Source organism: Mucor mucedo, assembly GCF_025094135.1.
Source record: "Mucor mucedo strain NRRL 3635 chromosome Unknown EV154scaffold_114, whole genome shotgun sequence".
Taxonomy (NCBI): Eukaryota; Fungi; Mucoromycota; class Mucoromycetes; order Mucorales; family Mucoraceae; genus Mucor; species Mucor mucedo.
The window spans coordinates 19,805-34,544 of NW_026252398.1; the positions used below are offsets into that span (position 1 = coordinate 19,805).

General features: G+C 39.2%; 7 protein-coding genes across 7 annotated transcripts; 3 read left to right on the forward strand and 4 right to left on the reverse strand.

Annotated features, from left to right (window-relative positions):
• Window positions 1–180: 180 nt before the first annotated feature.
• On the forward strand, window positions 181–1,578 carry EV154DRAFT_522170 (NADH-ubiquinone oxidoreductase). The gene is made up of 6 exons (XM_051602967.1): window positions 181–383; window positions 461–571; window positions 633–724; window positions 785–931; window positions 992–1,180; window positions 1,254–1,578. Exons 1-6 carry the CDS (start codon window positions 338–340, stop codon window positions 1,284–1,286), a joined length of 618 nt encoding a protein of 205 aa, XP_051453516.1. The 5' UTR covers window positions 181–337; the 3' UTR covers window positions 1,287–1,578.
• Window positions 1,579–2,732: 1,154 nt separating this feature from the next.
• On the forward strand, window positions 2,733–4,968 carry EV154DRAFT_522177 (uncharacterized protein). The gene is made up of 3 exons (XM_051602968.1): window positions 2,733–3,245; window positions 3,421–4,356; window positions 4,438–4,968. The coding sequence occupies exons 1-3, from the start codon at window positions 2,923–2,925 to the stop codon at window positions 4,853–4,855; spliced, it is 1,677 nt and encodes a 558-aa protein (XP_051453517.1). The 5' UTR covers window positions 2,733–2,922; the 3' UTR covers window positions 4,856–4,968.
• On the forward strand, window positions 4,969–6,480 carry EV154DRAFT_522182 (uncharacterized protein). Its single transcript, XM_051602969.1, has 4 exons — window positions 4,969–5,163; window positions 5,225–5,373; window positions 5,470–5,523; window positions 5,597–6,480. The coding sequence occupies exons 1-4, from the start codon at window positions 5,060–5,062 to the stop codon at window positions 6,424–6,426; spliced, it is 1,137 nt and encodes a 378-aa protein (XP_051453518.1). The 5' UTR covers window positions 4,969–5,059; the 3' UTR covers window positions 6,427–6,480.
• Window positions 6,480–7,586, reverse strand: EV154DRAFT_545435 (40S ribosomal protein S3). Its single transcript, XM_051604653.1, has 3 exons — window positions 7,498–7,586; window positions 7,221–7,327; window positions 6,480–7,148 (listed from the first exon to the last, which is right to left on the reverse strand). Exons 1-3 carry the CDS (start codon window positions 7,534–7,536, stop codon window positions 6,557–6,559), a joined length of 738 nt encoding a protein of 245 aa, XP_051453519.1. The 5' UTR covers window positions 7,537–7,586; the 3' UTR covers window positions 6,480–6,556.
• A 1,218-nt stretch (window positions 7,587–8,804) lies between these two features.
• Window positions 8,805–10,260, reverse strand: EV154DRAFT_554875 (uncharacterized protein; the record flags this gene model as incomplete). The annotated part of the gene is made up of 7 exons (XM_051605239.1): window positions 8,805–9,078; window positions 9,143–9,166; window positions 9,229–9,456; window positions 9,530–9,541; window positions 9,615–9,695; window positions 9,761–9,954; window positions 10,017–10,260. 7 exons carry the CDS (start codon window positions 10,258–10,260, stop codon window positions 8,839–8,841), a joined length of 1,023 nt encoding a protein of 340 aa, XP_051453520.1. The 3' UTR covers window positions 8,805–8,838.
• Window positions 10,261–10,318: 58 nt separating this feature from the next.
• Window positions 10,319–11,205, reverse strand: EV154DRAFT_605847 (Sec62/63 complex, subunit Sec66). Its single transcript, XM_051607497.1, has 2 exons — window positions 11,073–11,205; window positions 10,319–10,986 (listed from the first exon to the last, which is right to left on the reverse strand). Exons 1-2 carry the CDS (start codon window positions 11,158–11,160, stop codon window positions 10,439–10,441), a joined length of 636 nt encoding a protein of 211 aa, XP_051453521.1. The 5' UTR covers window positions 11,161–11,205; the 3' UTR covers window positions 10,319–10,438.
• Window positions 11,206–11,292: 87 nt separating this feature from the next.
• On the reverse strand, window positions 11,293–14,727 carry EV154DRAFT_470885 (uncharacterized protein; the record flags this gene model as incomplete). Its single annotated transcript, XM_051597862.1, has 7 exons — window positions 14,565–14,727; window positions 13,874–14,505; window positions 13,679–13,784; window positions 13,068–13,586; window positions 12,439–12,959; window positions 11,840–12,117; window positions 11,293–11,704 (listed from the first exon to the last, which is right to left on the reverse strand). The coding sequence occupies exons 1-7, from the start codon at window positions 14,572–14,574 to the stop codon at window positions 11,293–11,295; spliced, it is 2,478 nt and encodes an 825-aa protein (XP_051453522.1). The 5' UTR covers window positions 14,575–14,727.
• Window positions 14,728–14,740: the final 13 nt, after the last annotated feature.

Genomic DNA, 14,740 nt, shown 5'->3' on the forward strand with positions numbered 1-14,740 from the left:
TTTCTATACATGAATGGCTCTGGACCCAACTTTTTTATATTGACATTGAAGATCAGGCTGTAGTTTTAAAAGTGTCAATTGATTTTTAATGCAACCAATCGGGTCACACCAAAAAGGGAGGCATTGTCTCACTAAAAAAAAAAAAGATGTCTACGTCACCCTTGAAGGTTGATGCCCCAACCCTGACTCTTTTTTATTTTTTCCTCCCAAATTTGCGATATTTATATTCAGTCCGAATAATTTGCCCTGATAGACTCTTAGGCCTTTTGTATTAAACACCCCCCTCAATTTCAGTAAACACAAAAAACCCATCTCCCTACTCTATTTAAATTATATAATGGCTTCAACCGCACTTGGATTACGATTCGCTAAGACAGCAATGTGTAAGAAGGAATTTTGATAGGAAACATGGAAGAATCAAGAGTTTTAATGTTTTTTATTGTTTATTTTCGTTCATTAGTGACAGCTCCTAAACCAATGGTAGCAGCATCATACCGCGCAATGTCAACCCAAGCAGTCAGAAACATTGATCAGATCAAAGATATTACAGTGAAGCCTAACAACAGCGCAGGTTAGATTAATGACAAGTTTTGACGAGGAGAATTTTTTTTAATGTGTATTTTCGTTTGTAGAATACGTTTTGTCTACTGTTGATCGTGTCGTCAATTGGGCTCGTGAAGGTTCTATTTGGCCCATGACTTTCGGTTTAGCATGTTGCGCTGTTGTAAGTTTTAAGTTTTTTTTAATTTCTGGGATATCTTTTAAAAATTAACGTGTCATGTAGGAAATGATGCATTGTTCTGCTCCTCGTTATGATCAAGATCGTATTGGTATTGTTTTCCGTGCCTCTCCTCGTCAATCTGATGTCATGATTGTTGCCGGTACTTTAACCAACAAAATGGCACCTGCTTTGAGAAAGGTTTACGATCAGGTAAAGAAATTTACAAATGTGTATGTGGGGGTCCTTTTTTTTTTAATATATGTATTTTAGATGCCCGAACCTCGTTGGGTTATCTCTATGGGTAGTTGTGCTAACGGTGGTGGATACTATCATTACTCTTATTCCGTAGTTCGTGGTTGTGATCGTATTGTTCCTGTTGATATTTACGTTCCCGGCTGTCCTCCTACTTCTGAAGCTTTGCTTTACGGTATTTTCCAATTGCAAAAGAAGATGAGAAGAGTAAGCGTTTGGAGTTTTTTTTTTAATTATTATTTGTGTTAATTGCTAAACTATTTTTTTTTTCTTTTATTAGACCAAGATCACACAATTGTGGTATCGTAAATAGATTATTTTTTTTTTTTTTCGCTGTCGGATTGGGGAAAAAAAAAGAAGAAGAAAAAGGATCAAGATTTACCGTGTCTAAAAATACGTAGATTTTTCATACAGAATAAACAAAAAATAATATAAAAATATACATCCGCAAACCTAACACAATTTGTTACATTTTCTGTGGATGTTTTGGGCTTAGTTTTAAACAGTAGCGTGGATCCGTGATACACGTGTTGTACTACAACTATCCCAGACTTGGAACCATGAACGCTCAGGTCACCTTATACACATAATGCAACTGTAACGAGTTAAAACCCACAAAGAAATCGCGGAAACAAAAAAAGAAAAAAAAATCTCCCTATATAAGCAGAAGGCTAATTTATTTATAGAACGGCAACGGGATACTTAATGTATCCATTTGCATAAAAATCAAGTGGCTTAATTACACCTTTATGACTATAAGCATACAAGTGTGTCAAAAAAGAGATCGATAGGATTTCAGTTTTAGCCTCTTTGTGTTCCCTTGAGGAGATCTGTCAATTGCACTTTAAAAAAAAATGGCCCTTACAATCAATGTATAAAGCATTGTCATGTCGCAAAATTTTAGCCCGGGATTTGTTTATCAGGCATTACAACAATGATCTTCAGTAACGGCATCATGTTTTTTTTTGTGTTGTGTATTAATTTACTTTAAATAGCTATAGCCTTTTATAGGATTTACACTCCGTTCTTTTGGATGATGATAAAGCTTTACGGAACCCCTCCACTGGGTCCTTTTCACTCTTTCTTCTCTTTGTCCTTTTTTTTTTTTCTTGGGGAAAAAAAAAATGTCATCTGTTGATAAAACTACTGAATTAGCAGAACCAACCACAACAGTAAGAGAAGTAACAACCACAAGAGCAGTAACTACTGATCCTGAAACTACTGAGGAAACACGTAGTACTACCACATCAAAAGAAGCAGAAACTGCCAGTACCACCTCAGCAGCTGAGAGATCTACCACAGAAGATACTCCCACTACAACAGCAGAAGCAACCACTACTAGGGAAGCAACCACTACCGAGGAAGCAACCACCACCAGGGAAGTTACTACAACAGAAGAAAACTCTAGAACCACTATAGAGGCAGCTACGACCACTCGAGAGGCAAGTACAACCGCAGAGGCTACCACTACAGAAAGGGCTACTACCACAGAAGAAGCCTCAACAACAGCAGAGGCTACCACTACAGAAAGGGCTACTACCACAGAAGAAGCCTCAACAACAGCAGAAGCTACCACTACAGGAAGGGCTACTACCACAGAAGAAGCCACAACAACAGCAGAGGCATCCACTACAGCAGAAGCATCTACTACAGCAGAAGCATCCACTACAGCAGAAGCATCTACTACAGCAGAAGCATCCACTACAGCAGAAGCTACAACAACAGCAGAGGCATCCACTACAGCAGAAGCCACTACTACAGCAGAAGCCACTACTACAGCAGAAGCATCTACTACAGCAGAAGCATCTACTACAGCAGAAGCTACAACGTCAGCAGAAGCTACAACATCAGCAGAAGCTACAACATCAGCAGAGGCATCCACTACAGCAGCAGCTACTACATTAGAAGGCCTAACTACTACAGCCGAAGCAACTACGACCACAGCAGAAATGTCGACTACCGCAGAAGCAACCACGACAGCAGAGCCTACGACGACAATGGCCGAAAGCAGCACAGCTGAAGCTACCAACACGTCAAGTGAAGAGAACTATTCGAGTACTATCGTGACTACGACGGCAGAGCCAACAAGAACAACACCCGAGATAGGGAGTACAACAATCAGCGACACGACTTCAGTAATTCCGACACCCGACGTTACTTCCACCATGTCCGACGCGACAACCACGGTTGAAGGAATAACCACATCAAATTCAGCATCACCTACAATTACTAACCCAGAGACAACAATTACAACAACGGCAGAACAGACAACGTAAGTGCGGTGGGGTGTGTGTGTTTTTTTAAAAAAAAAAGTTTTTGATAATTAGCCCCATTCTAACTATATTTAATCCTCCCTTATACGATCTCCGTTTCTATCTTTACTATTAACATCTATTTTTATACTTTTTTCCTTATTTTTTCATATACTGGGGCGCGGGGTATTACAGGATCCAAAACCCATCTACCACTTTAGTTGCCTCTTCTTCACTTTCTTCTTCTGAAACAATGTCAACTGCACAACCAGTAACAACCACTCCTATTGCCGATACCACATCAGCACCAGTAAGTACAAGTTCGGATGCCCCTACTACTGTTGATACCACAACAGCCCCTTCCACTACTGAGCCCCCTACCTCTTCTTCTGTTGCTGTAACAACCGCAGATTCTTCTATCGCTGTTACAACAACAAACTCTGTTGTTGCGGCTACAACAACACAGGATAGCAGTTCTGTTGAGGCCACAACAACAGAGGCTTTATCTTCTACTACAGCTGCTGCTGCTACTACTACTACAGCAGCAGATACCACAAGTGACCCTATCATCTCATCCACTACTTTACAACAGACTTCTTCTGAGCCAGTTACAACAGTAAATTCAATCACATCATCTGAAACCCCACTACCAATTACCACAACAAACGAACCATCTGTAACAACAACCATACCAGCCTCTTCCGACCCTATTGTAACGACTACGCCTGTATCTACCACAGCCGAACAAACATCTGTGGCTACTACACCTGAACAAACTACCACACCTGAACAGACTACCACACCTGTACAAACTACCACACCTGAACAAACCACGCCTGTATCTACTACGCCTGTACCTGCAACAACACCTGAACCTACGGTTGCACCCACCCCCACCACTACTTCTACTATTGATGCTGCTCCTACAACAACCGAAGCGCCTTCTAGAACAATACCAGAGCAACCATCAAGCACAGTGAATAAACCTGACCCACTACCTACGACACCAACATTATCATCTTCTGCCAAATATCGTACGACGAGTATCACTGTGACTACAGATATTACTACTACCAGCATTACAGTGTCGAATGGTGTAACCATCACGATTACCACAGTGATCCCCACTACGTAAGAGAAATTAATTATTTATTTTTTACAAAAAAAAAAAAAAGACAATGAAAATTTAATCTGATTTATTGTGGTTTGTAGTACGGTGATACCAACGCTTGCTTTGGATCAAGATGGAAGCACGGGTCAAGAACATAATAGTGGGTCAGCGACAGGCAGTATTGTGGGAGGTGTTGTTGGAGGAGCAGCTGGATTAGCGCTTATTGTGGCTGGTATTGTATTATTCAAACGACGTGGACGAAAGCAAACGATTGCAAGAGAACAACAACAAAGTCAAATGTACGACGATGAATTTTATGCAGATCCGTATCGACAAAATGAATGGAGCAATGGCGAATTCAATATATCCGGTGGTGGCTTTCCTGGTACGGGGGAACAAGCACAAAGGATGAACCCTCAAAATACTTCCAATAGCATAGATGAAGAAGACTTTTATAGATCCAAACAGAATCAAAGAAGATCGTGGTGGTCTTCTGTTTCTACCATCTTCAAACGATAATATCATGTGACCCTTACCTTATAAATGTTTATTTTAATTTTTTTTTTTTTTATTATTATTATTATGGAACACGACTTTTTTTTTTTTTTTCTAACGCACATATATTTTGGCTCTTTCTTTTTTTTTTTTTTTTTTTTTTTTTTTTTTTTTTTCTTCTTTTTTAATTATTATTTCTTTTTACCCACACCAGCTCTTATTTTAAACATGACAAGTATAATAAAAACAGATAAATTATACAAGTGTAAAATTTGCCTTGAAAAGGATCCTGTGGATCTACTTATTTCACCATGCCACTGTAAAGGTTCAATGTAATGCATAAAATAAAAAGTCTATTATTTATTCTCCACTTTCTAACCATTGTCAATGCAGAAAGTACGTTCATCCTCATTGCATGGCAGGATGGAGAAAGGCACTACTACAGACAGGACGAGAGAGCGACTTGTATCATTGTCAACTGTGTAAGCATAGACTTTGGATAAAACAAAAGCGACTCTGGGCTGCATTATTACGATATAAAAGTAAGTTTTTTTTTTTTTTTTTTTTTTTGTGTTTAGGGCAAAACAAACACACTTTTCCTTAATTTGGCTTAAAAAAAAAGTATCTCCTTAATTTAGTTGCCAAAGTGATTGTTACAGTGTCTCTTTTGGGAATCATCTTAATCCCAGCAGGTAATACAATTAGAAAGAAAGAACATGCACTTTTTTTAAAAAAAAAAGTAATTGACAAGTGATATCATTAAAGGCATCATCATGAAGACATTTATTCATTTTTCCGTCTTACTGACAAACTATCCTGGTGGGCTATCACAGGCATGGGCATCCAATTCATTAACAAAGCTACTTTACAAGAGTAGCAAATCATCCATCATTGCATCCTTCTCATCCTCTTCCAGTCTTTTACAATCCATCACAAGTAACGCCTCTAGTACGGTTTCACCTTTATTCCTGTCTGAAACCCCTCCTTCCAATGCAGCCGCCGCCACCACTTTTCGTGTTCTTTATTCCCCATTTCCCGTGTGCTTCTTACCTGATACAAGTAATGAATCGCATGCATTATTCTCAAGTGGTCTACTGTATTATTTCTTGTTTCCTTTTTCGGACGATAGACTCTGGCAATTGATCTTGTGTCGCCTGGAACATTTTCATCTGGGTTTCTTTTTGCTGGGAAGTATCAATAATATTTATTTCACCTACAAGATACTCAATGAAATGTTTAACATCGTCCTATTGGGCGATGGTCAAGACGACGAGGACATCGAGGTCGAAGAGCAGAGTTTGGATACAATCACCCGTCGATTATCCAAAGTAGTGAAAGGCTTCTTGCTCGTCTATTGTTGTTCTCTCGTCATCTTGTTCTGGATTCATTTTAATATCTTTGCTTTCCATGTCGATGCCCAATACGAATACACATCCAAACAATTCGTTGCTGAGTTACCATTATGGACGTTGCGATGGGTTACCTTGGGCGTGGCCGTGGGCGATTTTGCTACCAGAGGCATTTATCGTTGGCTGAGTAAAATGACCAATTGCGTCGATCAAGAAGATGTCCTCTCCCTACCTGAAGAACAATAGAAAAGATATTTACACTCATTAAAGGAAGACAGTTGCAAAAAATTGTGTTCGTGTTTTTTTTAAAAATTTCAAAATCGAGATTTTTTTTTTTTTTTTTATTTTAGATGATATAAAAAAAAAATTAAAAAATTTAGGCAGTGGCTTCAGCAGCAACGGGAGCGGGAGCAACAGCAGCAGGTCTGAAATCTTGAGCAGAGGGCTCTTCAATTCTGGCATCTTCCTTGGGTTCAAGGATGGTGACGATATCGGGAAGAGAGAGCTTGGGACCGTTGCGACCGGTAGGGTCGTTATCCAACATGATCTTAACCTTAATACCCAAAACACCTTGACGCAAGTCAACGTGACGAACGGCAGTGGTGATGTACTCACGAGCAGGGTTACCGGAGTGGATCATGAAACCATCGGCGAACTTCATGGCCTTGGCACGGGCAGCACGAACCTTACCAGAGACAACAACTTCACAACCCTTGGCACCGGATTCCATAACGAAACGGACAACACCATAACAGGCACGACGAACAGCCAAACCGTTGAGGAGCTTGAACTTGACAGACTCACATTGAGCAATGGCACAGAGACCACGGTTTTGGACACGTTCAGCATAAAGCTCAACAGCGTTCTCGGGGAACTTGAAACGCTTTTGGACAAGAGTGGTCAATTCACGAATACGACGACCCTTCTCACCTAAAACGTTTTGGGTGTGTGTGGCACGAATGATGATTCTAATTCAATAGTATTAATATCTGTCGATCGCATTTCTCTTTTCTTCTATTTTTTAAGGTATATATATTTACTCGGTACGGGCAGGAGTGACACGGACCTCAACACCAGCATAACCATCTTCAGCGAGTTCACGAGTGAAAAACTCGTTCAATTCGGCGTAGAAGACACCATCGGCGACCTAACAAATCATGTTAATTTCTTCCACATATTCTCTTAATCGTCCATGCTGATCTATCATGTTTAAAAAAAAACTTACAAACTAGAAATTATAAAAAAAAATGTTAGTCTTCTTTTTTCTCTTTGTACATCCATCCATCCTCTTTATCCATTTTAAAATCACTCCTTTACCTTTCTCTTCTTGGAGATCTGAGCTGCAACAGCGGCCATATTGTATATCGATTAAAAAAGGAGGGAAATCTAGCTTTTGCCGTTTGCCACTTGCTTTTGCTTTCTCATATTTTTTTTTTTTTTTGCTGCCCAGCCCCAGGCCGAAATTTTTTGACCGGACTTTTTTCAAATTCCGGTCTATGCGGACGACTTTTTTTTTTTTAATTCTTATAAAAGCTTTTCAATTTAACAAGGAACAATAAGATGAGTTGGTCGGCTTTAACCTTCTTATCGTTCTACATTGTAAGGATTAGTCTTCTGTAGCTGCCCTAGTTAAATTTAATGCCAGCCGGAGTATATTGAACTCTACCGAATGATGTAATGGCAAGCTTCATCTATTTGTTTTGTGTAATGTAACAAAATGTCTACAAAAAATAGGTGTCATTGGACACGTTGTCAATTGAGTACTATGTTCTTCTTGTTTATCTATGTTTCATCACGTGCATTTAAATTTGACGCTATATGGTACTCCACTGTAACATATGGCGTCATTTTACGACTCAGAGTTTAGCTATCAACAAACAAAATCATATCTGTTCGTGATCCTTCTAATGATGAAAAAATAAAATCATTTTATTTAACGAGTCAAGCCTTGATGATTTCTGTAATTTTTTATGCTTAATTAACGTATAAATATTCTAATTCTCACTTTATTTACGAGTCTTTCTATAATAGCATTTACTTTGTAACTGTTTCAATCTAAACTCACTTTATTGAATTCACTTGTCAGTAACACTTTTCCAATTACTAGAGATATTATCAAAGAGGTAAAATAAAAACCAGGACTTGTATTTACTTACTCCTTCTTGACCATTGATCCGTAATGTCCAATATAACCTGTTCTATATACTGATAGTACCCGGAAGAACAATGAATACAAATTACGGGGGATCATTGTGAGTGGTACACATTGGTATCACACATTTCTAAAGATTTAGCTTTATAGAAACACGGTAAATACAAAAAAAGAGAGAATTAATAGATTATCCGCATAATCTGTTTCTTTACCTCCCCCCTTAATCTTAACCTATGTTTGGGTTTGTTCACACACACAACCCAAGAAAAAACAATAACTAGATCAAAAAGGGTTTTATGATCGACACTTGTCTCTCCCCCAACAGTATGGTATTTTAGCATATAGACAGATTTTTTTTTTTGTAGTGCGTAGTATCTAGGAGACGACTGAGTGGGAGGCTCCTTAAACAAATTCTGTAAAAAAAAAAAAAAAAAAAAAAAATGCTTTGAAGAAAAACCGGTTTTTTATATGTATAGTGTTCATTAAATAAGGAGTTGTTTATTTATTTAGTAGTTGTGCAAGGGTTTTGCGCTCAACTGAGAAATTTGAGTAGACCGTATACTTTCACTATCATCCTCATCGTCCTCATTGGATTTACTATCATGAATCGAGGCAAATTCAAACTTGGGTTGTTTATCTCCCGTTTCAGCAGGTGCATCAAACGTTAATTCTGCAGAGAGATGGTCTGTGTTATGAAAGGTTTTATTTCGTGTATCTTTGGAATTGCCTCCACGGTTCGTTGTAACCTATTTTAACAAAGGGGAGAGTATTAGCTTCTTTATAGAGTTTCTCTCTCTCTCTCTCTTTTACCCAGTGCACAACAACGGCGTTAATCTACAAAAGTTGTTATTAGTTACCAAAACAAACAACAACACAAAAAAAAAAAGCTACTTTACGGTGACATCCACGGTACACATGGTTAAACAAACCAAACCTCTTTCGTGTCCTTGTGTAATCACCACAACCAACACATTGGCAAATGAAATTAATAACGACACAATGGAAGATACAAGCGTACGACGAGCAAGTTTATAAAGTCTACTTCGTTTCCAATTTGCTCTTGAAGTAAGTCCTACGTTCATCAACGGCGCCATAAACAGCCAAGTTAAATAAAGATTCAAAATCTAAATTATTTTAAGCTAGGTTAGTGTGGCTTCCTCCCCAAATCATCGCCCTCTTTTTTTTTTCAATTCTTACAAAATCATAGCACTAAAACGAAAAAAAAAAAAGATAAAAAGTGAATACATGATTTAGGTGCAGTAGTTAGTGACCATGGACCTACAAGTAAAGGAACACTAGCAATTAATTGCAAACCAATGGTACATTTACCATCAGGCTCCAAGTAGATATTTCTAAAAGCCAACTACCATAAAATATTAGTGAAAAAAAAAAAAAGGGTTTCTCTTTCTTTTTTATAAGGGCCTTTACCATGAGTGCAAAGATAATAACATAAGGACATAATAATACAAGATGAAATCTGTAAATGCGTGTCTTGAGACGAGAGGTTTTTACAGCAGTAACGAGATGAATACGTTCAATCAGCCATGCATAAACGACAATCTTACTGCCAGCGTAAAATATATCACAGGATAACATGCCCAATGTACAAGATGTCATATTATCTTAAAATATGAGATGTCAAATTAAGTAGAGTTAAATGTTACGGGAGTATGAGCACACTTACTGTTATTGGTAGATACAATGACGGCGGATGTAGTTGCAAATGACCATGAAAGGAAATAAAGCAAGATAACCATAACGCGACCATAATTAATCGTTTTCAGCTTTTCTCCAAATGTCTTTGAACCTAAGGCCGCAGCGAGTACGGTGATACAGATCAAGGATATAAATTCAGATATAATCTCAAGGGAGTCAGGTCCCACAATACCAAGACCCACAAACACTGGTTTCGAATATTGAACTTCCATGATGAGATAAAAAGAAAAGAAAAAGAAAAAAAAAATATTTACAGAATTTATACGTAAATTTTTAAAGTTGGTACAAAATAAAAAAGGCTCCCTATTTCTATAAACACTTGTTACGCACACTCCTAAAAGGTTAAAGAAAAGAAGGGGGGCATTTTATTGTATATTTGTGTGTGTGTGTCTACTTTTTCTTGGAGGCCTTCTTTTCCTGTTCTTCCATTCTTAATAACTCCTCCTCAGCTTTCTTGGCTTCCTTTAAGCGTTTCTCTCCATCCTTGATTTCATTTTCCTTTTTTTCCCTAGCTTCTCTTTCCTCTTCATTCTTCTTGCGTGTGGACTCCATCTCCAACATAGCCTTCATATCCGTTTGCATCTGCTTTTGCTTTTCATGCTCCAACATTTGTGCAGCCGTACTAAAAATTGTCTGTCCCCATCCTTCCTTGAACGTATTAGCCTCCATCGCAATCTCTTGAAGTTCAGCCGTAATTTCTTGTTCAGCCGCACTAAATTCACGCCAAAGATCATCCCCTATGCTACCCGTCTTCATCAACTGCTGCAAAGCAGGTTTCTCTTGTTGCACTTGCACTAAACGACGCACGGCTTCCATCGCGCGACGTAAAAGCGCTGCTCGTAAATGATATTCAGGAACAGCAGGTTCGCTATTCAATAAAGCAATGTATTGTTCTTTCTCTACATTGATGGGAAACCAAGCTTCAAAGGAAGTCATGTCTAACGTAAACACAGGACACTCCCCGTTAGTTCTATTTTTCCCTTTCCTTTTTTTTTTTTTTTTTTTTTTTTTTTTTAATAATTACTTGTGGCTCGACGGTAAACATACGAAAAGGCACTCATGGCAGCAATACAGCCACCGAGATACACGGTAGGTAACAATAATGAACTCATCTCTTTTTTTAGTTACGTGTCCAAAAGAAAGAAAAATAAAGGAGGAAGGGGGGGGGGAAATGATGTATTTATCTTTGATTGGCTTATATATATATATATAAAAAAAGTGACTCTCTTATTTTATTATCATTATTATTCTCCAAGTAACCATTCAACCATGGCAGTTTCTTCTTGTTCATCCCATTCATCGTCTTGCAAGAACCATTCTTCATCTCCATCCACCGTACCATGCTCTTCTTCCCCTACTTGTTCCCGTGTTGTTGTTGTTGTCGTCACAGGTGGCAGATCGGTCTGTACACCTTGGTCAATACCAATACGACGTATCACCACCGAAGGCATCTTTTTCGTTGACGAAGCCATGGTGGATTTTCGTTCAATAGCAGAAGGATCTTGTTGTAAATACAAGAACCGTTCACGACGAGGCATATGCGATACGCGTTGATGAGATACATCATCGTCCAGCGAAGATGCACGTTCAAACTTGAGTACTTTATCCAATACAGCATTGCTACTACTGCTATTATTATTACTACTCGTACTATGGCTTGCACTTAGTCCCTTCAGCTGCTGCTGTGTTGCTGCTGCTGCTGCTGGTAGTGGCGGCGTAATAGACCTAGAGGACGAAGAACTATCCTTCTCTTGCTGCACTTGCTGCAATAAATCTTGTTGAATCTGTAACTGTTCCTTGAGTTGTTGTTGTCGTAACTGTCTCAACACAGAGCGTCGATGTGCCGCCGGTGGAATCACATTCACCTGTTCTTCAGGCTTGGCAATATCATCCCATTGTTTAATAGATACACTCACTGAGCCCACATTCGATACACGTTGACGTAACAAAATATCTTGATGATATTTCTCCGTCGCATAACTTTCATGCAATGAGCGTCGTCGGTTACCCACCATCGAGGCTCGCTTAGCTACCATACTGGAAGGTCTTTCGGGAGACAACGTACTTGCCTTCTTGCGGGGGATCACAGCTCCTACTTCCGTCGCAGCGGCCACGGGGGGTTGGTCAAAATGAACTTGACGGTCTAAAGTCATAGGTTCCGCTGTCATTGGCTCTTCTTCACCCCCTGATACCAATATCATCGTAGGTGTAGGATCTTCTTCTTCTTGACTCGGAGTCGCTTCTGGAGTATCAGCAGCGTTTGTTGTATTATTATTATTATTAATGGTATTCGTAGTAGTGGTAGTAAAAGTGGTAGTAGTATTAGTATTAGTATTATTGATAGTAGTAGTAGTATTAGGATGAGCGGTAGAGGTAGTATTAGGAGTGACAGTCGCATTCACCGTAATTGCATCAACGGTTGTAGTCGCATTATTAGGAGTAGGGGCAGGCATAGGTGCTTCCACCGTATCTTCACGAGCAGCACGTCTGAGATTTTCACGACTCTTTCTACTACTGACACTGCTTCGACGCAACACCATGCCGTTGAGCGGAATCGATTTGGTGGGTTTGGGTAAAGGAGGTTCGACGATAGCCAAGGTATCTACCGCTACTGCAACAGGCGTTGTCATGGGAAGAAGAGGAGAAGGTATACTGAGTACAGATGAAATATCCGATGAAATCGATTCACTACTTCTACTCATCACAGACGATGTGGTGCTGATCATCGTCACCGCACTCGCTGTCGTACTGGGTAAAGGACTGGATTTGTTGAGCGCTGAGAGTGGTGTGGGAGGTGCTTCACGTGGGTTTTCAAAACGTGCCTTTTCATGTACAGAAAAACTTTTAGATAGTGGTGAAGAGGGAGAGGCCGAACGTGCATGAAGTTTAGGCACTTCAATAGGGTCCAATCCTTGCTGTTGTTGTTGTTGTGGTGGTGGTGGTCCAGAATGACCTTTTTTGACACTGTGCGTGGTCTTGGCGCTACCTGTTGTCTTCCCACTCGATGCGCTTCGAACACTCGTGGTGGTTCGCACACTATTAGCTGTGTTTTGTCGGACAAGCGGTGAAGAAGGTCTGGAAGGCATAGCGGATAATCTAGGAGAAGAGGTGGATCTTCGTTCCCACGTCAAGGGTGGAGGAGCCAATTCATCCTTTGTTTGATCCTTAATCTCGATGGATCTCAATCGATTGGGTGTCAAGGACACTTTGACAGTCCCACCTGACTTGATGAGATCGTCAAAATCCATACTAGGTGCATCCGGGTCATACACTGCTGCAGGTGTAGAAGAAGGAGAAGAGGCACGGGGTGCGGTTTCATTGGCACTACTGAATGAATTTCGATTATTTTTAAATAAATGGTACGTTGATTTACGATTCGTGTTGTTGCTGTTATTGAAGGTGTAATTGCTACTGTGTGACATGGCAGATTGAGGTCTACCCATATCGGGAATTCTAGAAGCTGTACTCTTTCGATTGTCTTCTTCAAAGTCAAAATCCATGTCGTCAAATGAAATATCAAGGAATGAACCTGTTTCTTCTACCAAAAATGATCACTGTTATTTCTCTCTCTCTTTCTTTCTCTCTTTTTACACTCAAAATCATAGATTGCTTACTAAATATATCACTTACGTTGCTCATGGTTGATATAACTCTTTCGGTTAGGTGTAGGACTAGGAGGTGGCAAATATGAGTTTCTTGCCTTGTTTGTATTTAAATTGAATAACCCAGCTCGTTTCTAGAATTGGTTGGAAAAAAAAGGGAACAAAGTTTTAGCTCTCATTTTTTTTTCTAAAAAAAAACAACTGTTCATAATTTTTTTTTTACCTCCATTTTATCCCGTAAATCCATACGTTGAAAGACATTGCCTAATTGTACATCATCAATCAATGCTAAAAAGACTTCTTTGACACGCACATAATCCGTATCCTCATGCTCTGCCGTCATAGCCACCGCCGTTAAAAGATATTCGGCAATATGTTCCATTACTGTGGTGACATAGATGGCGACAAGAGGACTGATCGCCACTCCCGTCTCGTCTACACGTTTATTGCGAATGGATTTCTGTAGATACAATTGATCATCTTTATCTGCCAATGTACAATACTCGAAACATTTCTCTCGTAACAGGGCCACGGCTTCTGCTAAAGGGAAAGGACCCTCGGTGCCTAGATTACGCATACGTTCATACAGTTCATAATCAATGGATTCGGTCTCGGTAAAAGTCTTGACTTCTAACTCGGCTTCCACAATGGCATTTTTACCAAGTGTTGAAGGTAAGAGACCAAAGACCACTGACTTGATATTGGATAGGTCAAGGGATAAAGAACACGTCAATAAGAGTACAATAAATTCGTCCAGGAACTGATTGATGGCTTGTAAAGCATCAGTTGAAACTCGGAAAGGACCAATCTCCGAGATGATGGCATTCGCTGCTCGTTGACAAATGTAATGTTCATCTACAATAAATTAGGTTGGGTTGGTTTTTTTTTTCTCGTTTTTTGACATATTCTTTTACCAAGTGTCATTGTCTTGTATAGTAGTCGGTATTAAAATTTATATGTATTAACAAGTTTGAGCTACCCCTTACAGAAAAAAATTAAAAAAAATTAAAAAAAAAAAAAAGCTACTGCTTTTTGTTATTTATAAATTGCATGCACAAACAACCAAAAAAAGGTTACGTGAAATGAGTGT

Excerpts from the sequence above, each read along its gene's own strand:
- EV154DRAFT_522170 (XM_051602967.1), top strand. The coding sequence starts at position 338 with ATGGCTTCAACCGCACTTGGATTACGATTCGCTAAGACAGCAATGT. Across the intron at positions 384-460 it reads ATTCGCTAAGACAGCAATGT|TGACAGCTCCTAAACCAATG; the intron begins GTAAGAAGGAAT and ends TTCGTTCATTAG. Across the intron at positions 932-991 it reads TGAGAAAGGTTTACGATCAG|ATGCCCGAACCTCGTTGGGT; the intron begins GTAAAGAAATTT and ends TATGTATTTTAG.
- EV154DRAFT_522177 (XM_051602968.1), top strand. The coding sequence starts at position 2,923 with ATGTCGACTACCGCAGAAGCAACCACGACAGCAGAGCCTACGACGACA. Across the intron at positions 3,246-3,420 it reads ACAACGGCAGAACAGACAAC|GATCCAAAACCCATCTACCA; the intron begins GTAAGTGCGGTG and ends GGGGTATTACAG. Across the intron at positions 4,357-4,437 it reads ACCACAGTGATCCCCACTAC|TACGGTGATACCAACGCTTG; the intron begins GTAAGAGAAATT and ends TGTGGTTTGTAG.
- EV154DRAFT_522182 (XM_051602969.1), top strand. The coding sequence starts at position 5,060 with ATGACAAGTATAATAAAAACAGATAAATTATACAAGTGTAAAATTTGC. Across the intron at positions 5,164-5,224 it reads TGCCACTGTAAAGGTTCAAT|AAAGTACGTTCATCCTCATT; the intron begins GTAATGCATAAA and ends TTGTCAATGCAG. Across the intron at positions 5,374-5,469 it reads TGCATTATTACGATATAAAA|TTGCCAAAGTGATTGTTACA; the intron begins GTAAGTTTTTTT and ends TCCTTAATTTAG.
- EV154DRAFT_545435 (XM_051604653.1), bottom strand. The coding sequence starts at position 7,536 with ATGGCCGCTGTTGCAGCTCAGATCTCCAAGAAGAGAAAG. Across the intron at positions 7,328-7,497 it reads AGATCTCCAAGAAGAGAAAG|GTCGCCGATGGTGTCTTCTA; the intron begins GTAAAGGAGTGA and ends ATGATTTGTTAG. Across the intron at positions 7,149-7,220 it reads GTCACTCCTGCCCGTACCGA|AATCATCATTCGTGCCACAC; the intron begins GTAAATATATAT and ends CTATTGAATTAG.
- EV154DRAFT_605847 (XM_051607497.1), bottom strand. The coding sequence starts at position 11,160 with ATGAGTTCATTATTGTTACCTACCGTGTATCTCGGTGGCTGTATTGCT. Across the intron at positions 10,987-11,072 it reads TGTTTACCGTCGAGCCACAA|ACATGACTTCCTTTGAAGCT; the intron begins GTAATTATTAAA and ends TGTTTACGTTAG.